The 23,243-nt window shown below is 50.4% G+C and overlaps 1 protein-coding gene across 1 annotated transcript; it reads left to right on the top strand.

The window, feature by feature from the left end:
• Positions 1-16: 16 nt before the first annotated feature.
• SWI5 (SWI5 homologous recombination repair protein) lies at positions 17-5,789 on the top strand. Its single transcript, XM_045881885.3, has 6 exons — positions 17-65; positions 191-299; positions 584-632; positions 2,387-2,508; positions 3,569-3,663; positions 5,450-5,789. The coding sequence occupies exons 1-6, from the start codon at positions 17-19 to the stop codon at positions 5,512-5,514; spliced, it is 489 nt and encodes a 162-aa protein (XP_045737841.1). The 3' UTR covers positions 5,515-5,789.
• Positions 5,790-23,243: the final 17,454 nt, after the last annotated feature.

Genomic DNA, 23,243 nt, shown 5'->3' on the forward strand with positions numbered 1-23,243 from the left:
TTGGTCAGTGAGGAAGATGAAAGGAAAAGGGGCGTGGCCAGGCCGCCGCGGGCCTCAGGGGACAGGTGGAGTCACAATGAGAGCGGAGCGCGCAGCCGCAGTCCCCACCCACCTCGGGGGGGGCGGGGCCTGAGCTCGCAGGGTGCGCGCGCAGCTCGCTTTTTTGACCGTTCGCGGTCTCCGTCATAAGATTCCGAATACCTGGCGGAGCTGAGGGGCCGCTCTCCCGCCCTCGCCCTGGACCCTCCTGCCCTGCATACTCCCCCGAGGCGGGGACCCCGGACCCCAGGGCTCCGGAGGTGGGCGAGGAGCGGAGAACAGGCCGAAAGGGCATCCCTTCACAGCCCCTTTCCTGACTCCCTATATCCCTGCCCCAGACTCTCTCGTCCCAGAGATCACTTCCGTCTACCCCCATCTAGCCCTCCACACACTCCCCCCTCTCAGAGTCTCCCCTTCCTTGAGCATCCCTACCCCGATCCCGGACCATAACTGCCCCTTCCCAACTCCTAACCTCCCCACACCCCTTTCCTCCAAGAGCGGACCCTAGGTTCAATCAGCCTTCTTCCCTCGTATTCCTCTCCAGGACTCAACCAGGACTTTCCAAAAGTTGCCGCGGGGCCTTCCAATCCCCTGTGAGTATGCCTGTGCACCCCCGCCCCCACTTTCTGGCCCTCCACCGGGAAGTCAGTGCTGCTCCCAGGTCTCCTCCCCACCCCAGCCCTCTTCAAGCCTTCCCCCAGCAGACCTTGCTCTGCTGAGAAGCTCCAGGTCATTTCTCAGTGCTTCCCCTTCTTTTCCTCCCTGCCCACCAAGCTTCAAAGAAGCAGCAGCGTCCTGGCCTTTGCCGGTGGTACCCCAGGCTCTCCCAGTGGGCTCTGTCTCTCTTCCTTCCCGACAGCACCACAAGTGGTTGGTTTTGAAAACACCACGATCCCCTCCCTCACCTGTCCCACCCCACACAGAAACCCCCCTCATTCCCTCGGACGTGTGTGCTCTCTCCTGCCTTGGCCATTTCGATATACTGTCCCCTTCTGGAATACTTTCCTTCCAGCTCTTTAGCAAGGTGATGCCTGCTCATCCTTTAGAGCTGAGAGGTCCCTCAGAGAAGCTTCACCCCCACTTCTGACTCAGTCCAGTTGCTCATTTGGACACTCCCTTCACACACTGTACTTCACCTTAAAAGCACTTTTCAGGCTTGTCGTTAGTTGATTGATTATTTGTCATTCACCCATTCATCTGACACATTTTATTGAGTGCCTACCACGTGCCAGGCGCTGTTGGGGACACAGTGAACAAAACACCGGCCCTGCGCTCGTGGGGTTTAAACTCCAGTGGCGTAAGGCCAGCAATGAACAGAATATTATTAATGAAATGTATATGTCAGGTGGTGATGGATGTTATAAAATATCAGGACAAAAGAAGAGTGAGCCATTGAGGAGTGACCATTTTAGGCGGGGTGGTCAGCGAAGGCCTTCCTGATGAAATGGGAATAGAGCTTTAAATGGAGATATCTGGAGGAAAAACATAATTATTGGGTGTTTTATATAAGTTCCGTGAAGGCAGGGGCCAGGCTTGATGTCTTATCCATTGCTGAATCCCTGGAGCCTTTGCCAGTGCCTAGCAGATAGTGCTTACTCCCTCTCTGTCAACTGACTGATTAAAAGCCTCTGTCCTAAGAGTAGGAACCATGTCTTCCTTGGCTTTGTCTTGTATCATGTGTACACGGTTGACCCAACACACATTTCCTAAAGATTAGCAGTGTACCGGGCACTGGCCTTTGCAACTTTTAGAGGCAGAGAGGGCAAAGATGAACTGCAGCCCCAGGGAAGGGGTTTGTTACCCAATGAAATTATCAGCCCAGCGACATCATAGACTTGAGAGGAGCATCCAAGAAGTAGACGTGAGGCAGGTTATCTGGGGTCAGGTTAGGCCAGGATGAGCCCTTTAATTAGGATTGGGTGTGGCTAGGAGTGAAAGAAAACCCCAAATAACGGTGGCCTAAACAGACCTCAGGGTCCCAGGCCTCTATCTTGCTCCACTGCACCTTCAACAAGGTTCTACCTTATCGCCGAAGGTGCTGTTCAGCTCTTTCATTACATCCACATTCTAGCCAGCAGGAAGGAGGAAGGCAGGCCAGAGAAAGGCATACCCTCTCCCTGGAAGGACAGTTCCCAGAACTTGTGTACATGATTTCTGACTAACTTCCACTCACCAGAACTTAGACAGCTACATCTAATTCCAAGGGCAGCTGGGCAATGTAATCTTATTAGGGGGTGGGGGTGTCAGTCACCAAGCAGAAGGGGGGCAGTGGTTGTTGGGGACAACTTGTAGGTTCTGAATTGTGGATAATGGGTCAGTCTGGCTGATGACTTTATGTGCCACTCAGCGGCCATCTCCCAAGTCTGGCCAGGCTGATGGGGCCAGCAAGGATTCTCTGCACCTCGACATTCAGAAACTGAAGGAGAAGAGGGACCTGCTGGACAAGGAGATCACCCAGTTAATATCTGAGTAAGTCTCACTGGGCTCCTCAGCATGCTTAAGATAACTTTTAACCGGAGGTCCAGTAACTGAAACCCAGCCACACTAGCTTAGCCTAAAACCAGGACCATGCCCTGCCGAGGGATTCAGCATGTCAGCAGCCTCTCTCGGGTAGGGTGTGGTCAGACCTGGGAGGAGCAGGAACTAGGGAGCAGAAAACTGTCCCTAGCAGAGGTTATCACTGGGTCCCTCTCTGCCTCTTCCATCTGCACACCGACTCCATTCTCTCTCTGCAGGTGGGCTCTCCAGGGCCTGGAGGAAGCTGGCTCTTCCACAACTCCTGACTTTCTCACACCTCTTGCTCCAGCCATGTGGCACAGACTGAGCAGCCTTTGAATGTGCATTTCACACGGGAGGGGCTCTGACTAGCCACTCATGTGCCCATCTGTGAATCCCCCTGCTGTGGCCCGGGTCACACAGTACCAGCATGGCTGCGAACCACTCCCTAAGGGCACAGGGAGATTGGCCAGGAGTGAGGGGCTAGGCAGATCCCCTGCCCTACCGTAAGCTTCCTGAGGGCAGGGTCTGTCTTGTCCCTAGTAGGTCCTTAGTGAACATTTGTGTAGTTTTTTTTTTTTAAGATTTTATTTCTTTATTTGCCAGAGAGAGTACAAGCAGGGAGAGTGGCAGGCAGAGGGAGAGGGAGAAGCAGATTCCCTGCTGAGCAAGGAGGCCGACGTGGGGCTCAATTCCAGGACCCTGAGAGCCACCCAGGCATCCCATGAACACTAGTTAAATAGATGCCTTCTGGGAACCTGGTGGCGCAGTCGGTTAAGCATCTGCCTTCGGCTCAGGTCAGGATCTCAGGGTCCTGGGATTGAGCCCCGCATCAAGCTCCTTGCTCAGCAGGGAGTCTGCTTCTCCTTCTGCCTGCTGCTCCCCCTGCTTGTGTGCTCAATCTCTCTCTCTCTGACAAATAAATAAATAAATAAAATCTTTAAATAGATGCCTTGTTACTCTCTGAACCTTGGATCCTCCTCAGCTTTCTTAAAGATCCTCTCTCTCTCTCTCTCTCCACCCCCCACCCCAGAGGCTACAATGTGGATGAACTGGAGGACCACATCTCCCAGCTCCACGAATATAATGACATCAAGGATGTAGGCCAGATGCTGCTAGGCAAACTAGGTGAGCAGCAGGACCCCAGAGGAGCAGCCTTCTGAAGGAAGGAGTCCGCATTTCCCCGGGTGTCTGGATTTTGCTCCTGGGCCCTCCAACTTGCCAGCCTTCCCGTCCTTCTCAGCTGGCCCACTCCCCGAATGCCCCAAAGCAGCTGTACAGCTCTTACAGGAGTCCCTGGGGTCTCTTCCCTCAAGTGTAGAGCCTGCTTCAGAGCCCCAGGCAGGTTTGAGCATGAACTTGCCTACCTGCTCGATTGCGGGCTGTGGTTCCCGGTCTTCTGGGGCCTACTCAGACTGATTGCTACACCACCCTTACCTCAGGTGGCTGACTCACTACAGAGGCAGAAAGTCACAGATGGGTGACTTTGTGACTTCAAGGAGTATTTTGTTCTTCCTTGAACAGTCTGACTATCCAGAGGGCTCGGCCAAGGCACAGACACCTGTGTGCCTAGGCTGGTTAGGACAATCCACTTTGGAAGCAAGCAAAGGCATGGATGGCCTCAGTCCGGTCACCTGGCTGGGGCCGGTGGGCACTCCAGCGTTCAGCACCCAGTGACTGTTTGGGACAGGGTGCAGGGCTGGGATGTCTGCCTGGTCACTGCAGGAGTTTAGCACTTCCTGTAGAATTGCCTATCAGCATCTGGGAGTCTGTGGCAGGGAGGGCTTTTCTGTTCCAGTGGGGAATGGGTCCCGAGGAAGGAGAGGAGGTAACAAGAGGAGGGAAATACAGATGGAGGAAGGAGGATGATCAGGCCCCAAGGAGAAAAGAGATGAGGGGACCGTAGCCTGGTGGTTAAGGACATCCCCTCTTGTGAGACAGAACCCAGCTTGAGACCTGTCTTTCCAGGCCCAGGACCTGGAGAGGACAGGGCAGCCTATCCTCTGAGGTTATATATACTGAACACCTACTCTGTGCTGCTCTGCAGGGTGTGGGGCACTCTAGTGAACCAGACACCTGGAGGACCCTGTTCTCATGTGACTTAGGTTTTGGTGTGTGGGGGAAGGGAGGGGAAAGGTCAGTAAGTAAAGGAACACAAACAAAGGAATTATAAAATGTGTTAAGTGCTATGAAGGAAACAGTCCAGGGGTGCTGGGTGGCTCAGTCGTTAAGCATCTGCCTTCGGCTCAGGTCATGATCCCAGGGTCCTGGGATCGAGCCCTGCATCGGGCTCCCTGCTCGGCTGGAGGCCTGCTTCTCCCTCTCCCATTCCCCCTGCTTGTGTTCCCTCTCTCGCTGTGTCTCTCTCTGTCAAATAAATAAATAAAATCTTAAAAAAAAGATAAAAAGAAACAGGCCAGAGATGGAGAAGAATATTGAGGTGAACAGGGTGGCAGGTGGGGATGAGCTAAGGTGGTCAGGGAAGACCTCTCAGATCCCTTCCCCTGGGAGACAGAAAGGGTCTTTGAGGGAGCAGGAGGGATGGTATCACCAAAGGGCCAGGGCATGACCCCTGGGCCAGGCTAAGGAGTGAGGGTTTTCAGCAGGCCCCAGGTGCAATGTAAATATAAATTTACATTTTCAGCAGATGGCTCTAGGTGCTCTGTGTGGAGTCCAGCAGAGCTTGGTTTGACTCCTCTGTCAAGTGGGGTGAGGGTTCAGTGAGTCTTGTTTGGGGTGGCCAAGCAGGGCCCACAGTGGTAGGGTCTGGAAGGAGTAGCAAGAGGGTATCTCGGCCAACTAGGGGAGCAAGAAGAAGGTGCAAGAGTGGGTCCTGGGTAGGTCAGGCCTTTGGCCATTCTCCCTCCCACTCCTCCCACCAGACACACATCTTTTCTTCTTTCTTTCCTTTCAGCTGTGATCCGAGGTGTCACCACCAAAGAATTATATCCAGAATTTGGCCTGGATATGAATGACTGAGCCAAGGCTCACAGCCCTTTGTCCACAGCCCAATGGGACAGGCAGATTTGAACATGAGAGGCAGTGAGAGCCCGTCCAGCACACGCACAGGCTTCCCAGCGAGGAAGTGTCAGAAGCCTTTTTCTAGAGAGCTTGATCTGAGTCACAAGGGAGCCCAGAGAAGAGACGGACAGCGAAGAAGAGCTGTTCCCTGCTCCAAGTTTCCTGAAATGTCCCAGTGATGTCTGTGTGTGTGTGTATGTCTCCCATTTGTAAATAAACATACAAGCAATCTCGGTGTGAGTCTCTATACTGCGAGTCCCTCTCCTCCAGTAGCCCCCTAATCTTCCCCGGGAGAAAGAGAGCCTGCCTTGGATCGTAACAAGCTAACATGTACCAAGTACTGTGCTGCGCACCTTACATCCATTATCTCTCAAGCCTGAGTCCATCCCATGAGAAATGAATATTGCTCTCCCCATTGTACAGATGAGGAAATTGAGGCTCAGAGAAGCTAAGTGACTTACCCAAGGTCACATAGCCAGTAAGTGGCAGAGCAGGGATTCAAGCATAAGTCTAAGTCTGAAGTTTATGGTTTGCAATATTGCCTTTCTGGGTTGGGGGGACAGGCAGGCAGGAGCTGAGCGTGAAACAGCGACGTTGGAGGAATTCGTCCCGTGTGCGTCCATCAGCACAATGAAGGTTCCAGTCCCGACTGTAGTCCTCTCTGCCAGCCCGGGGCAAGCTGTCGTTCCTCCCTTGTGTGTTGTTTATCCTGATCCACCAGCACTGGCAGAAGTGAGACAAGTGTTGCAAGTGCTCGGTGCAATCCAGAATGGCAGGATTTCACACCGAACCCGCCAAGTGTTCTGACTGTCCCAGCTGCTCATCTGGCTGTCCCTGCTGGACATCTTCTTAAGATCGTAGGTGTGACCGCAGTGCTTGAGGGCAGGCCGTCGTGAGGTGAAGTAAGCATAGTTCCCAAAACCGGCCATGTGAGTCAGGCCTGGGTGTGGGTCCCTGCCCACTTGGGAGCTGTGTGACCACAGGCCACCGACTTGGCCTCTAAGCAGAAATAACAGCAGTACTGTATGCAGTGGGGCAGTTAGCATTAGCTGTCTCAACAAACAACCCCAAATCCCCATGGCTGAGCACAAGAAAGCTTTATTTCATCAAGTCTGATGAGGGTCTGGTAGCCCCCCTGCGTTTTAGGGCTTTGCTGCTGGAATCCACAGCAGGGAGCCGAGGGAGGGAGAAGACATCAAGTCTGAGTCGACTTGTCCCCTGATCAGCAGCCATCACTCCTGCTCACAGACAGTGGTCCAGAACCAGCCACGTGGCAGAAACCCACTAAGGGAGACTGGGACTGGGAAACGAGGGTGAGCCCCTCGATATTTGGCAGGGACTGGCTGCCGTCCGAGCCACAAGTGCCTAGCTCCCAGTGCCCCAACTGCGCCCCTCTGTGGCTGGCCTGACCCATGCCCACGCTCCGGCCCTGTTCCAGACCGTTCTAGACGGCACACATTCGTTTTCATCTGCATGCCCTCGTTGATGACCACGAGAGCCAGGGTGCATTCCCATTTGGGGGCATTTCTCGCCATTTCCCATACCTTCACATCAGAATGTCCACAGGTTTTCACAACCACCCAACGAGATAGCTTCCATCAACATCCCAGGCTCAGCGAGTGGAAGCAACTTGAAGTCACACAGTGGCCAAGCGAGAACAAGAGCCCAGGTCTGTCTGACTCCAGACCCTGGCCTTCTAACCTGGACCCCACACCATGAGACCTTCGCTGTTTCTCTTCCCAGACTGGGTGCCCTTCGAGGACAAGACTGTCAGATTCATCTCGAGTGACACCTTTTGCGCCTGCACCCCACACATCCTCAGTATTTGCCTAATTGAATGTGACCCTGATCCCATCCTCTTAGGTCCTGGGGGAGAGCTGGTGATCGAACTGGAGATGGGTGCAGGACGGGGATGGGCTTTCTGAGCCTCTCACATGTCTGAGCTCCTACACAGCTATCACCTCAACTGACTTTTCCCTTTCAGCTTCCTGAGCCACATCATTTTCCAGCGGAGGAGGAGGTGGAGAGGTTAGCAGCCAGGCTCGGGGTGGGGGGAACCTCCAGAAAGCTGGCTTGTCATGCCTCTGTCCACACTGCGTCTTTCAGTGCCAGGAGCTGGGGAGCTACGGCCTCTGGGTCTCTGCTGTGCAGTGCTCACCTGCTAGCAGAAGTCAGGGGTCTAAGAAATGATGACAATGCAGTTTGGTCGAAGGCTGTCGTGGGTTACAGGAGCACATTTGAACAGCACCTAGTTTGGGATATTGGGGAAATGTCACAGGGTAGAGACACCCATGCATGTACTGGGAGTCAGCCAGGAAAGAACGTGGGCAAGTATTCCAGGAGGGGAAATGACATTGACAGAGGCCCTGAGGCCAAGATCTTAGTGGACCCAGGACGGGCGCTGGGGACTCAGTTTGCTTGGACAGCGATTAGAGACAATTTGCTGACTATTCACTTGGACTCTTGGTGCAGATGGGACCCTGCCCCAGACATAGTCATAACCCAGCTCTGCGTTTGGGGCTGATCTTTTTTTGCAGGGAGATGGGTACATTTTTTTTTTCTCTAACTCACATGTTTTATGATTTAACTCTTATGATTTGAAAAAAATCCAATAAAGACATTAACTCCAATGACGACATTAAAGGAAGACACATAGGGGGCGCCTGGCTGGCTCAGTCGGAAGAGGGTATGACCCTTGATCTTGGGGTTCATGAGTTTGAGCCCATGTGGAGTGTGGAGATTACTTAAATAAAACTTTAAAGAAATAAAAATAAGGGATGCCTGAGTGGCTCAGTCGGTTAAGGGTCCGACTCTTGACTTCGTCTCAGGTCATGATCTCAGGGTCCTGAGATCGAGCCCCGTGTCGGGCTCTGCGCTGGGCGTGGAGCCTGCTTAAGATTCTTTCTCTCTCCCTCTCTAAAAAAAAAATAAAAATAAAAATAAAAGAAGACACATAGGAAAAAAACAACAGGGAATGCACCAAAATAATAATAATGCTTATTCAAGATGGGAGGATTCTTGGTGTTTTCTCTTTTCTCATGTTTTTCTCTACAGCAGCCATGCTATCACACGGGGTGGTTCTGCTGCCATAGAACCCGCATCCCCACACCTCCACCTGCGGACTCTCCTTTCTCAGTCCAGCCAGTTAATCCTGACCCTCCTGTAATTAATCCTTTCTTTGCTTTGTTTTATTCCTCCCCTTTTCCCTTAACTCCATACTAGTTATCTTGCTTGATTCTAAACTTATCCTCGGGGCACCTGGGTGGCTCGGTCGTTAAGTGTCTGCCTTTGGCTCAGGTCATGATCACAGGGTCCTGGGATCGGGCTCCCTGCTCAGCGGGAAGCCTGTTTCTCCCTCTCCCACTCCCCTTGCTTGTGTTCCCTCTCTCGCTGTGTCTCTCTCTGTCAAATAAATAAATAAAATCTTTAAAAATAAGTGAATAAACTTATCTTCAACCTTAATTCCAAATATCACTAGAGATCATTTTTCCCTGGACCCTCGCCTCTTTACAAAATACGGAAAGCCTGGAGTCCCAAGACCTCTTGTGGCTATGTACTTGTGTTCTGGCAGTTGCCCTGAGTTGCGTTTCTTCTGGAAGGTAACACATGGCACTAGAGCAGATTCCAGGTTCTCAAGCTGAGAATGAATGAGTACACTGCCAGAACTCCCCAGACCACGGAGGATGCTGGAAAGGAAAGCATCATCTGGATCCATTTCCTCTTATGTGGGGTCAGTTCTGCCCGGTGTCGTGGCAGGCACAGGCCTCCAGGGGGCAGTGTCCGCCCAGAGAAGCGCCCGAGGGCAAGGGCGGGGGAGGCAATTCCTAGGAAGGCTTCGCTGGGAATGTCGGGGCCTGCAAAGCCACTGGCTGCAGACCAGATCCTCAACGCGCCCCACACAGAAGTGGGGTTCTCTCTGGCAGCACCCCTCCCAGGAGTCTGGAGTGACCCCAACTCCCCCCACAGGCGGTAAGGAGCCCACTGGCTGTGCGATGTGGATGGACGGCTGCCGCTTCTCAGGGGGCGCCTCCTTGGCAGCCGAGGGTACCTCTAACACACACCTAGTTTGTCTGATCACATCTAGTGTAAGCCTGACTCAAAAATATTTATCATCCAGCCCCTACGGCACAACACAACAGCTTGTGTTGTCCTCATTCTCGTCATCCCCGAGGACTGAAAGGGGTCATTTCTCGACAGCCCGCCCTCACAGAAGCAGTGTCACCAAATAGCACCCCACTTGAGCTCTGCTCAGAAGGGGATGCGTCGGGGAGGCAGAGAGGGGAGGAAGGCCAGGGGCCCAGGGCTCCACTGTGGTGGGAGAAGAGTGCCTGCAGCCACACCCCCTCCCCGCATGCCCTGGAGGCGTTGTGATGAAAGTTCTGGGTCAGGTGGTTGGGGACTGACAATGAGGTGAAAGGTGACAGCCACACACTCAAACCAGTCACGAGCAGGAGGTTTCCCCAGAGAAGGGGTTGATGGTGGTAACAGCTACCCTTTACGAAGCACTGTTGGTCAGGCAGAGAGACAAGCATGTCACTGGGCACATCCCGTCCGCACCTCCCAACCACCGAGTGCGTTAGGTGGAGTCTCCCCATTTCCAACCTGCAGTTCATGGGGTGGAGTGACTTGCTCCAGGTCACAGGGCTGATTAGTAGCTGCGCTGTTGGACCCCGGAGCCTGGCCAACGGAGGCCGTCCTGCCTCCCCAGCAGAGGCCCAGCCTCCCTGGAGTCTTTCACCCAACATCATGCATTGACAAAAGGAGGAGTTAGAACTTGAACCCAGAACTCTCTGAGCCCTTAAAGTCAAGGTCTTAACCACAAATCTCTGCTTTGCTTCTCAGAAGTTGTATCTGCCCAAGCCCTGCCCTGGTGGCCAGGCCAGTGGCCAAAAATGAACAGTTTTGGCCTTGGCCTCTGCCTTGGCCCTTTTCTCCTAATTCCTCTGAGCAGGAGGCTTTGCTCCCTTCCCAGGGACCCTCTCATTCCTAACATCAGGACAGGACCAGATCCTCTCCTGACCTTTAGCTTCCTCAGCCTCTTGTGTTCATCCCAGAATCCCAAAGGATCTCAGCTGGAATAACCATCATAGCAGCTAACACTGGGAGAGCGTGCTCTGTGCCAGACCCCAGGCCTAGAGCTCAGCATGACTACTGCCTCTGTTTCCAGGGATTCCTAAGAGGTACATACTTATCTCCATTTTCCAGAAGAAGCAAGTGAAACTCAGAGAGGTTAAGTCACTTTCCCAAGGTAACACATCTAAGAAGCAGACTCAGAGGTTAAAGTTTCCAAAGACATGCTCTTTAAAGTCCAGGTAATAATTTCCAAACCTCTGATTATCACAATTATCTGAAATTATCTCTGTTAAATAAATAAATAAATAAAAGATTTTATTTATTTATTTGACAGAGAGAGACAGCGAGAGAGGGAACACAAGCAAGGGGAGTGGGAAAGGGAGAAGCAGGCTTCCCGCAGACCAGGGAGCCTGAAGCGGGGCTCGATCCCAGGACCCCGGGATCATGACCTGAGCCAACAGCAGACGCTTAATGACTGAGCCACCCAGGCACCCCAGGCCTGTATTTTTTTAACGAGCTCCCCAGGTGCTCTTGATACATGACCTCTCTGGTGAGTGTTCCTTGGGAGTTGGTGAAATTGCTTCTAACCACCGGTAATAACGTCCGATCAAACCCTGCCTTCAGGGGCGCCTGGGTGGCTCATTCATTAAGCGTCTGCCTTCGGCTCAGGTCATGATCCCAGAGTCCTGGGATCAAGCCCCACATCAAGCCCCACATCAAGCCCCACATCAAGCCCCACATCAAGCCCCACATCAAGCCCCACATCAAGCCCCACATCGGGCTCTCCGCTCAGCGGGAAGCCTGCTTCTCCCACTCCTACTCCCCCTGCTTATGTTCCCTCTCTGCTGTGTCTCTCTCTCTCAAATAGATAAATAAAATCTTCAAAAAAACAAAAACAAAACCCTGCCTTCAAACCAGCCCTATTCCATTTTTTTTTTTTTTTCTTTCAAACCAGCAATATTCCAACCCATCTAGAGAGTCCCTGGACCTGGAGAGCCAGCTCTAGCTCAAACTCAGGCGGGATTTGATCTGCCCTCTCCCCAGAGCCCTCTCACAGGTCCTGGTGTTTGTTAGCTCTGCCACTTGGCTGGAGCTGACCTGCAGCCCCGCCCTCCACCCCAGGCACCGGCAGACTGGCCCGGCTGGTTTGCTGGGGAGCAGCTCCGCCCGTCCTGCCATCTTAGGGCTCCTCTTGCTTCTGACTTATCAGGGGCTCAGTTAAGTACCTCCAGGAGCTGGCAGCGGGGACCACGTGAAACAGGGCTGGGCGGGGAGTCACTTTGACCGAAGGCTGCATTGCAGACCACAAAGGGGCTGGAAGGCGCCCCCAGACAGCACCCCCCCAACCACCACCGCCAGTACCAGTCACACCCTGGCCACCCACCTGATGCTTGTCTCTCTCGGTCACCCTCCACGGCCCCTGGAAGGGAACTTCTCTAGTGTGACTAATGTGGGTCCCTCCTGCTATCCAGCCCATCTCCACAGTCCCACCCTTCCTGTTAAGGTGCTTGAAGGAGGGGGTTAGTTAGGGACTGACAGGATTCGCAGCAGAGATCGAGATATTGATGATACGGTGTTGGAAAGAGTTTTTTGTTTGTTTTTTAATCTGTGGCCAAACAGAGGAAGCTCAGCAGGCCGTGCCACGGATAGACAGTTGCAGGAGGCTGGGTTGGCATGAGCCTTGCCAAGCCTACGTCTCCTCGTCTATAATGAGGTAAAAGAGAAAAAAATAAAATAAAACGCGCTGTGGGCACTTCACAGGGATCATAGCTATAAAGGCAGGTTTAATGATTCTAAAGATACAGGCCATTGTGTCAGCTCATTATTATGATAATGCATTTGTGTGTTCTAGGTATATTCCTGGTCCCTGAGGAGGAGTGCAAGGTCCTTCTCCCTTAAAGTGGGACCTTTCATGAGCCTGCCTTCTGAGGCAGTAAAGTCTGGGGAGGGGTGAGGAGAGGAGGGCTGGGAAGGAAGGAATAAGAGAGGGGCACCTAGGAGAGAGGCGGGAAGGGGAGTGGGCTGGGGGCACCTATAAAGAGAAAATTCTTACCTTGCAAGCTGCAGTTATCTGGACATCAATATTCAATAAGCATTTTTTCAGGCACTGCTCTAAACTCTGGGGATGCAATAGTAGGAAAACAGATATCCCAGCCCTTGTGGAACTTACATGCTAAGGCTGGGAGAAGACAGTAAAGCAAATAAAAAGTAAATCATCCTTTGGATGGTGACAAGTGCCAGGGAGAAGAATAAACAGGGAAAAGAGATGGGACCTGATGTTTATAAAGTTTGAGCCTCCTTCCCCTCCTCCCCCAAAGACATATTGAATGAATTCAAGTTTAGGTCCTGGGCCCAGGAAGGGGCCTATTCTGAAGCAATTTATTTTTTCTAAGTTTTTTTTTTTTTTTTTTTAAGATTTATTTCAGAGAGAGAGCACGGGGAGTGACAGAGGGAGAGGGAGAGAGAATCCTTGAGCAGACACCCCTGCCCCTGCTGAACGCAGAGCCGACATGCAGCTCATTCCCAGGACCCTGAGATCATGACCTGAGCCGAAATCAAGAGCCGGCCACTTAACTGACTGAGCCACCCAGGCGCCCCTAAAGATGTTTTTTTTTAAGTCATCTCTCCACCCAACGTAGGGCTCAAACTCACAATCCTGAGATCAAGAGTTACACGCTCCACCAACTGAGCCAGCTGGGCTTCTGGGGCAGTTTTAAACAGGGTGGGAAGGTGTCAGTGGAGGGGAGACTCACAGGAGGAGACAGAGGGGGCCCTGTGGACACCTGCGGGGACACCTGCGGGCACCAGCGAGTGGAGAAGGCCTTGAGACAGGAATGTTTGAGGAACAATGTGGAAAGCCAGCAGGGCAAACAATGGAAAGGGAAGGGGGGGGCGGAGGGGGGGAGAGCAGATGGTGAGAGCCTTTGAAGCTACTGTAAGGATTTCAGCTTCTATTCTAGGGGAGCAGGGAAAAGCTTTGCATAGAAAAGTAACAAGTGTAGGGGCGCCTGGGTGGCTCAGTTGGTTAAGTGACTGCCTTCGGCTCAGGTCATGATCCTGGAGTCCCTGGATAGAGTCCCACATGGGGCTCCCTGCTCAGCGGGAAGCCCGCTTCTCCCTCTCCCACTCCCCCTGCTTGTGTTCCCTCTCACGCTGTCTCTCTCTCTCTGTCAATCAAATCAATAAATAAAATATTTAAAAAAAAAGAAAAAAGAAAAGTAACAAGTCTAACTTGCATTGTTACAAAATCCCTCTGTCCACTAGGTGGAGGGGTTACAAGCGTGGACCTAGCTGATCGGTGCTAAATGGTCAGATTCTGGAAACAATAGTATTTTGAACACTCAGCCAGCAGCATTTGCTAATGGATGAAGTATGGGGTGTGTGGGAAAGGGGGCCTGCTGGGCTCTGGGCCGGAGTGACTGGAAGGGTGGAGTTGTGCTCCCTGGAATGAGGAAGTCTGGGAAGATAAGAGCTGGGTTTGGGTTCTGTGAGGTTTGAGCTGCAGAGAAGCGAGAATGCTAGGCGACAGGCATTTGGGGATGGAGCCCCTGGGGAAGGTCAGGCGAGACATACAGATGGGGACACCGGCCTTGTAACATCCCCTGGTTTTGACAGCCATGCGATTTCCCACTGACATCACCTAGGAGGGTGTGGGCTGAGAAAAGAGCTGGAAGGAGGTTGGGGGCACCAATGAGGAGAGCTCAGGGGAAGGGGGATCCAGCAAAGAAGACGGAAAAGGAACCAGGGAGGGAGGAGGAGGCCCAGGGGAAGGCCCTTGAAGACATCCCGGGAGGCACCTCACGGTGACCTTGGCAAGAGCGGTTTCTAGAGAGCAGTGGAGACCAAAAGTCTGATTAGAGGGGCTCCAGGAGGCATGGGACAAGAACGGGGGACAGTCACCAGAGACAGCCTTTCCGGTTTTGCTCTTAAAGGTGGTACAGAAACCAAGTAACTGGAGAGAGACGTGAGGTCAAGAAAGAGTCAATGTTTGTTTTTCTGTTTGGGGACTTTTTTTGCCGGGGGCAGGGAGGTAAAATATACATAAAATTGACCATTTTAACCCTTTTTAAATGCAATTCAGTGGCATTAGTCCAGTCCCAATGCTGCCCCGCTGCCACCACCATCTGTCTCCAGAACTTTTTGCATCTTGCAAAAGTGAAACTCTGCCCCCATTAAATACTAATTCCCCCCGCCCACAGCCCCTGGCACCCACCCTTCTACTCTCTGTCTCTGTGAACTCGATGACTCTAGGGACCTCAAAAGTAGTGGAATCATACAGCATTTGTCTTCTCGTGACTGGCTTATTTCAGTTAGCATCATCCTCAGGGTTCATTCATGTTGTGGCAGGAGCCAGGACCACCTTCCTTTCTCATGCTTGAATAATATTTCATCGTATGGATGGACCACGTTTTGATCTTGCACTTATCCTTCCGTGGACACGCACATCGTTTCCCTTTTGGCTACCATGAATGCTGCCGTGTGCATGGTGTCCAAATATCTGTTTGAATCTTTTTTTTTTAATAAGATTTTATTTATTTATTTGACAGAGATAGTGAGGGCAGGAACACAAGCAGGGGGAGTGGGAGAGGGAGGGAGAAGCAGGCTTCCCGCTGAGCAGGGAGCCCGATGCGGGGCTCGATCCCAGGACCTCGGGATCATGACCTAAGCATTCTCTCAATATTTCAAACTTTTTCATTATTATTATATTTGTTGTGGTGATCTATGATCAGTGATTTTTGATGTTACCGTTGTAATTGTTTGGGGGCACCATAAACCTTGCTCATATAAGACGGTGAACTTAGCTGATAAATGTTGTGTGTGTTCTCACGGCTCCATTAATCGGCCATTCCCCTCCCCGTCTCTCTCTTTCCTGGGGCCTCCCTATTCTCTGAGACACAACAATATTGAAATTAGATCAATTAATAACCCTATAGTGGCCTCTAAATATGTAATGGTTTGGACAGAAGATCAAACAGACCACAACATATTCCTTTAAGCCAACATCTAATCAGGAGCAAGGCCTTGATTCTCTTCAATTCTATAAAGGCTGAAAGAGGTGAGGGGGCTGCAGAAGAAAAGTCTAGTTTACAACCTGAAGTAGAGGTTGGTTCATGAGGTATAAGGAGAGAACGGTCTCCATAACAGAAAAGTGCAAAGTGAAGCAGCAGGTGCTGATGGAGAAGCTGCAGCAAGTTATCCAGAAGACCTAGCTGAGATCATTAATGCAGGTGACTACACAAAACAACAGATTTTCACTGTAGACAAAACAGCCTTCTATTGGAAGAAGATGCCATCTAGAACTTTCATAGCTAGAAAGGAGAAGTCAATGCCTGGCTTCAAAGCCTCAAAGACAGGCTGACTCTCAGGTTGGGGGCTCATGCAGCTGGTGACTTTAAGTTAAATCCAATGCTCATTGGCCATTCCAAAAATCCTAGGGCCCTTAAGAATTGCTGAATCTAGGGACGCCTGGGTGGCTCAGTCATTAAGCGTCTGCCTTCAGCTCAGGTCATGATCCCAGGCTCCTGGGATCGAGTCCCACATGGGGCTCCCTGCTCAGCAGGAAGCCTGCTTCTCCCTCTCCCACTCCCCCTGCTTGTGTTCTCTCTCTCGCTGTGTCTCTCTCTGTCAAATAAATAAAATCTTTACAAAAAAAAAAAAAGAATTGCTGAATCTACACTGCCTATGCTCTCTCAGTGGAACAACAAAGTCTGGATGATGGCACATCTGTTTACAGCATGGTTTATTGAATATTTTAAGCCCACCATTGAGACCTACTGTTAAGGAAAAAAAAAAAAAAAGATTGCTTTCAAAATATTACTGCTCATTGAAAATGCACCTGGTCACCCAAGAGCTCCGATTGAGATGGACAATGAGATCATGTTTTCATACCTGCTAACACAACATCCATCCTGAGGCCCATGGATCAAGTAGTAATTTCAAGTTCCTAGTGTTATTATTTAAGAAATATATTTTGTGGGGCGCCTGGGTGGCTCAGTCGGTTAAGCATTTTTCCCAACACCATTTGTTGAAGAGACTGTTTTTTTTCCCATTGGATATTCTTTCCTGCTTTGTCGAAGATTAGTTGACTATAGAGTTAAGGGTCCATTTCTGGAAAGGTTCTCTGTTCTGTTCCATTGATCTATGTGTCTGTTTTTATGCCAGGATCATACTGTCTTGATGATTACAGCTTTGTAATAGAGCTTGAAGTCCAGAATTGTGATGCTCCAGCTTTGGTTTTCTTTTTCAAGATTGCTTTGGCTAGGGGCGTCTGGGTGGCTCAGTTGTTAAGCGTCTGCCTTCGGCTCAGGTCATGATCCCAGGGTCCTGGGATCGAGTCCCACATCGGGCTCCCTGCTTGGCGGGAAGCCTGCTTCTCCCTTTCCCACTCCCCCTGCTTGTGTTCCCTCTCTAGCTGTCTCTCTCTCTCTCTGTCAAATAAATAAAATCTTTAAAAAAAAAAAAAAAAGATTGCTTTGGCTATTCAGGGTCTTTTGCGGTTCCATACAAATTTTAGGTTTGTGCTAGCTCTGTGAAAAATGCTGGTGGTATTATGATAGGAATAGCATTAAATGTGTGGATTGCTTTGGGATTAGTATAGACATTTTAACAATGTTTGTTCTTTCAATCCCTGAGCATGGAATGTTTTTTCCTTCCTGTGTGTCCTCTTAAATCTCTTTCATATGTGTTCTATAGTTTCTAGAGTACAGATCTTTTACCTCTATAGTTAGGTTTATTCCTAGGTATCTTACTGTTTTGTAATGGGATTGACTCCTTGGTTTCTTTTTCTGCTGCTTCATTAGTGGTGCATAGAAATGCAACAGATTTCTGCACATTGATTTTATATCCTGTGGCTTTGCTGAATTCATGTGTGAGTTCTAGCTATTTTTCGGTTCAGTCTTTTGGATTTTCTTTCTTTTTTTTTTTTTTTTAAGATTTTATTTATTTATTTGACAGAGAGAGAGAGATAGCAAGAGCAGGAACACAAGCAGGGGGAGTGGGAAAGGGAGAAGCAGGCTTCCCGTCGAACAGGGAGCCCGATGTGGGACTCGATCCCAGGACCCTGGGATCATGACCTGAGCCGAAGGCAGATGCTTAACGACTGAGCCACCCAGGCGCCCGTCTTTTGGATTTTCTACATAGAGTATCATGTCGTCTGCAAATAGTGAAAGTTTGACTTTCCTTGCCAATTTGGATGCCTTTTATTTCTTTTTGTTGTCTGATGGTTGAGGCTAAGACTTCCAGTACTTTGCTAAATAGTAATGATGAGAGTAGACATCCTTGTCTTGTTCCTGACCTTGGGGAAAGGCTCTCAGTTTTTCCCCACTGAAGCTGATATTAGCTGTGGGTCTTTCTTATATGGCCTTTATGATGTTGAGGTATCTTCCATCTATCCCTACTCTGTTGAGGGTTTTTATCAGGGCTCCAAGTTTGAAAGAAGCTCTACTGTGGGTAGGATGCTATCCAACAGCATCACAAGCTACGGAGAAATCATTCATGAAAGGAAGCGTCAGTCGAGGCAGCAAACTTCATTACTGTCTTATTTAAGAAATTGCATGGCCCCCCCACCTTCAGCAACCACTGTCCTGATCCGTCAGCAGCATCAACATCCAGGCAAGACCCTCTACCAGGAAAAAGATGATGATTTTCTGAAAATCCAGATGACGGTTATCTTTTTTTTTTTTTTTTTTTAGCAATAAAGCATTTTTTAAAATTGGGGGGGAGGGGTAGAGGGAGAGGGAATCTTAAGCAGACTCCATGCCCAGGGTGGAGCCCGACACATGGCTCCATCTCACAACCCTGAGATCATGACCTGAGCAGAAATCAAGAGTCAGATGCTTAACTTACTGAGCCACCCAGGTGCCCCTGCATTGTTTTTTTTAGACACTGGGAAAGAAAAAATTTCATTTGACTCACTTCTCAATATTCACTCTATTGCCATGCTCTGGAACTGAAACCACCATGTCTCTGAGGTATGCCCGTCGAGGGTTGGCCTAGGGTAGCAGCCCCGAGAGTCTATCCTTAGGTACAGGAGGAAAGACAGATTTTATAGACCTGGACACAGGTTTCCTTCCAAGCACTCATTGCTCCCGTTATTTTCCCACCTGCTCCTCTCGTGATGTACACTCCGGGAGACCAGGGGTGTTCTCTGTCCTTTGACACCAACCAGCGCCAGAGCGACGGCTGGCCCACGGATGTATGTGGGGGAAGGCTGAATTAACCCCCATTTTTACCATTGGTGGACTGGGTTTCACAGAGGTCAAAATACCCAGTGTGAGTTGGGGTTCACGCCCTGGCCCCTCTGCCAACAAAGGCCCACCCTGACACACAGGGACAGGGCTGAATGCTTGCAGGCAACCGGCAAACACAGAGGCCTGTGGGTTTGCTGATGACGTTGCTGGTGTTTTTAAGACGACGTTTTGTGCACATGTTTTGGCTTTAAAAACAGTCTCTTTCTTGAAATAATGGACTCAGTAGTGCAACTTGAAACTCAACTTACAAATCTCATGTTGCTACCATATTTGGCACAATTTAATGATCACTGTTAAGTTCTGGCCTTTTCGGGGTTAAAGACACCTCCTAAGGAAAACATTTTACCATCCTCAGGGATTTGGAGCGATTTTCCCAGCCAACTGAGGCTGCCTATTGATGTAATAGTTTGGCCGTGACTCGGGGTTCTCCGGTCTCCTGCAATCCCGAGACCATGACGGGCCACAGTGAGTCCCCTTTATAATCTCTGTGCCAATAAGGACTCCAAAAGGGGTGGTGGAACAGTCCTGTGCCTGGGTCCCAGTTATCTAATTTTTCCAGCTAATGGAGGTTTGAATACACCCTCTGGTCAGGTTTCCTCACCATTGGATTAGATTCAGCGAATCCAAGCCTTACTGGACTTTATTCTGAATTTTCTACATGCAGGCACATATATTTTCAAATGCTTCCTATCTAACAGGGCCACAACTCTTAAATAAGATTAGATTATGCCTATTTCCTCTGGTTCCAAAGTCTCAGTAGGAAAATCTAATTGGGGATGTACCCAGGGCACAGTTGGGCTGGGTCTAGGTTTGGCCAAGGTTCAAGAAGGATTAAGAGCACCGGGTCTGGAGCCAGACTACCCAGTTCAAGTCTTTGTTGTTTGCTTGTTTGTTTTTTTAAGAGTTTATTTATTTGACAGAGAGAGCACAAGCAGAAGGAGAGAGAAGGAGAAGCAGGTTCTCTGCTGAGCAAGGAGCCCAATGTGGGGCTCGATCCCAGGACCATAGGATCATGACCTGGGCCGAAGGCAGACGCTTAACTGACTGAGCCACCCAGGCGCCCCCAGTTCAAGTCTTGAATCTATACCCTTGGCGGGTCGTCTACCCTCTACCCACTTGGTGCCTCAGTTTCCCCATCTGTAACATGGGGATCAAATTCCCTGGGAATTTTGGTGCAAGGGTGGCGCCAGGTAAGAGGGGGTGGTAGGTGGCAGCCTGGAGCTGCTAAATAGGAAGAAGGGTGGCTGCCTGGGGCAGTGAATGTGGCTTAAGTAAGCAGGAGTGCACTATCTACAGGTCCAGGTGACTGAGGTCAGAGAGGCGGGAGACATGCGGGTTAAACCAACCTCTGGAGCAACTACCTGCTTAGAAGTCAGGGAGGCGGCAGGGTCCTATCCAGACCTAGGTGCTCTCTGCTGGGTAGGGTGTTTCTCCCTGCCAGCTTCCTCACCCATAAAATGGGGATAATCATGGTATCTTTCTTTCTTTCTTTTTAAAGATCTGATTGATTGATTGATTGATTTAGAGAGGTGTGCAAGCAGAGGGAGGGGCAGAGAGAGAGGGAGAGAGAGAGTCTCAAGCAGACTCCATGCTGTGAGTGGAGCCCCACATGGGGGCTCGATCCCAAGACCCTGAGATCATGACCTGAGCTAAACCCAAGAGTCAGACGCCTAACCGACTGAGCCACCCAGGCGCCCCAATCATGGTATCTTTCTTTCTTTCTATTTTTTTATTTTTTTAAAGATTTTATTTATTTATTTGAGAGAGAGAGAATGAGAGACAGAGAGCATGAGAGGGAGGAGGGTCAGAGGGAGAAGCAGACTCCCTGCCGAGCAGGGAGCCCGATGAGGGACTCGATCCCAGGACTCCAGGATCATGACCTGAGCCGAAGGCAGTCGCTTAACCAACTGAGCCACCCAGGTGCCCCTTTCTTTCTTTCTTTTTAAAGATCTGATTGATTGATTGATTGATTGATTGATTTAGAGAGCGGGTGTGCAAGCAGAGGGAGGGGCAGAGAGAGAGGGAGAGAGAGAGTCTCAAGCAGACTCCATGCTGTGAGTGGAGCCCCACATGGGGGCTCGATCCCAAGACCCTGAGATCATGACCTGGAGCTAAACCCAAGAGTCAGACGCCTAACCGACTGAGCCACCCAGGCGCCCCAATCATGGTATCTTTCATAGCGGGGTGGTCATGGGAGGGAGCCAGCAGAAGCCCGCAGTAAATGATAGGTGCTCTTGTTAATATCACTGTCCTTTTCAAAGCACTTGGCCTGCTGATCACCAAATGTGGCCCCGAACTGGGCCCTGGGAATAACTGATAGTGATAGCACCAGCTTAGTTTTTCAGGAAGGCATCGTGGGCAGCCACTTTCTACCTTCTGGTGAAGTTGTTGGTGGGAGTGCAGAAGAGAGGCCTGGAGGGGTCGGAGCCTCTCGGAAGGAACAAATCCTGGTCACCCTGGCCCTTACCCCGTGAGGTTCAAGAAAATGCACAGATGACAAAACCCAGATGGATCTTCCATTCAGCAGATTCTCAGTCAGATTATGAAGCTAAAGGTCCAAAGTCCCACCTTCTGACAACACAGGACACTTACCTTAGGTGCAAAGGTCCTCAAGATGATTCTTATTCAGAGGCAATCAAACCAATCTGGATATTGCATCTCCACAGAGGATCTTTTGTCCCCTGATAAGTCAGATAGGTACTCTTTGACCTGCAATTGCTGTTCCTTGGCCTCAAAGGCTTCTTCTTCTAGATGATTTCCCAGGCTCCATGCCTGACCTCCTTGAGCTCTTTATTCAAATGATCCCTTCTCAATTCAAATGACCCCTTCTCAAACTGCCCTATTTAACATTCTCCACTGGGTGTTTGGGCTGTCTTGTTTACTGACGTATTCCTGGTGCCTACTACAGGATCAGGAAAATAGTGGGCACTCAACAAATATTTGTTAGTCCAATTCTGGATAAAGTGGCTGGAAGCCAGGCCTTGGGGAAAGCTGCCCCATCCTACTGGCAACAACGTGTTCTATAGAGAGGAACAGCCCAAGGTGGGAGAAGGTCGGAGCCTTCCTGTACCCCTGGGCCACCCGCATGGGGTCTGGAGGAAGGAGCTCCCATACCTGGTGGACAGACAGGGAGAAATGGCCACACTCTATCACACATGAAAGAAGCAAGTTGTAACACACCGTGCATATTATAATTCCACTTTGTTAAAAAAATTGACTATTTGGGTTAGTCCATGTAGTCAACATATATGTACTGAACTCACATCCAGGGAAAAGAAAAACTTCCCTCTCTGCTGACACCACACGTGTGCAATTTTCCATACAATTCTCTGTGGACAAGGGCTGGTGTCCTACAATTTTAACTCAATTCTGATACTAACTGGCCTGGAATTAACAGCAAACCCACAGGTTCAGGGCTCAGTTCTACAAGACGGCCCCCACTTCAGACGCTAATTGCGAGTCTTAGGTGGTCACATGTCTGCGGACCGACAGGCTATGAATCGGGAGTTCCCACGACCCCCTCATCAAGTTTGATCATTTGCTTGAACAGCTCATGGAACTCAGAGAAACACTTTGGTGACCAGTTTACTCTAAAGGATACAACTCAGCAACAGCCAAATGCAAGAGCCACACAGGGCTCCTTGCCAAGGTATGTGGGGAGGGGCGTGGAGCTCCCATGTCCTCTCAGGGTGTGCCACCCTCCTGGCACCTAGATGTGTTCCCCAACATGGAAGCTCTCTGAACCACATCATTTAGGGGGCTTTATGGAGCTCCCATTCAGTGGGTAGGTGTGCTTGAAGTGGGGCCTTATTATGAATGACAAAAGGTGTTCCTTTCACCTTTGTCACTTAGGAAATCACGATGGTTGTAGGTGCTCTGGCCAGAACCTGGGGAGGAAGACCATGTATTTCTTATTATATCTCAATATCACAACGTATTCAATTCCTTAAACACAGTTACTAAGCACCTACTGTGTGCCATGCCTGGGACTAGTTAGTAAGCCACCAGTCGCTCCAGCAGACAGGCAGGATGGCGTAGTGGTTAGGAAGGCTGACTCCGGACAGCATAGATCCTATCCCTGGCTCTGAACTCCCTTGCTGGGGTGTCCTAGGGCATGTCATTTGCCTTCAGTTTCCTCTTCTGTAAACCAGGGATGGCCATAGTGCTTAAACCCTAGGCCCATTTGAGGATTAAATGAGATTGGGTATGTTACGGCTCTTAGCCCAGGGCCTGGCACAAAGCAAGCTCTCTGGAGGCACTTACTCATCTGGCTCATCTCGGCTCATCTTATCCCTGCATGAAACGGGCACCACTGTCATCACTTCTACCTGACAGATGGAGGAAACCAAGACTCACCCACGTGGA

This window comes from Mirounga angustirostris, unplaced genomic scaffold (assembly GCF_029215605.1).
Source record: "Mirounga angustirostris isolate CCGP_5_RB_7025 unplaced genomic scaffold, mMirAng1.0.hap1 SCAF_15, whole genome shotgun sequence".
In the NCBI taxonomy this organism is placed as follows: Eukaryota; Metazoa; Chordata; class Mammalia; order Carnivora; family Phocidae; genus Mirounga; species Mirounga angustirostris.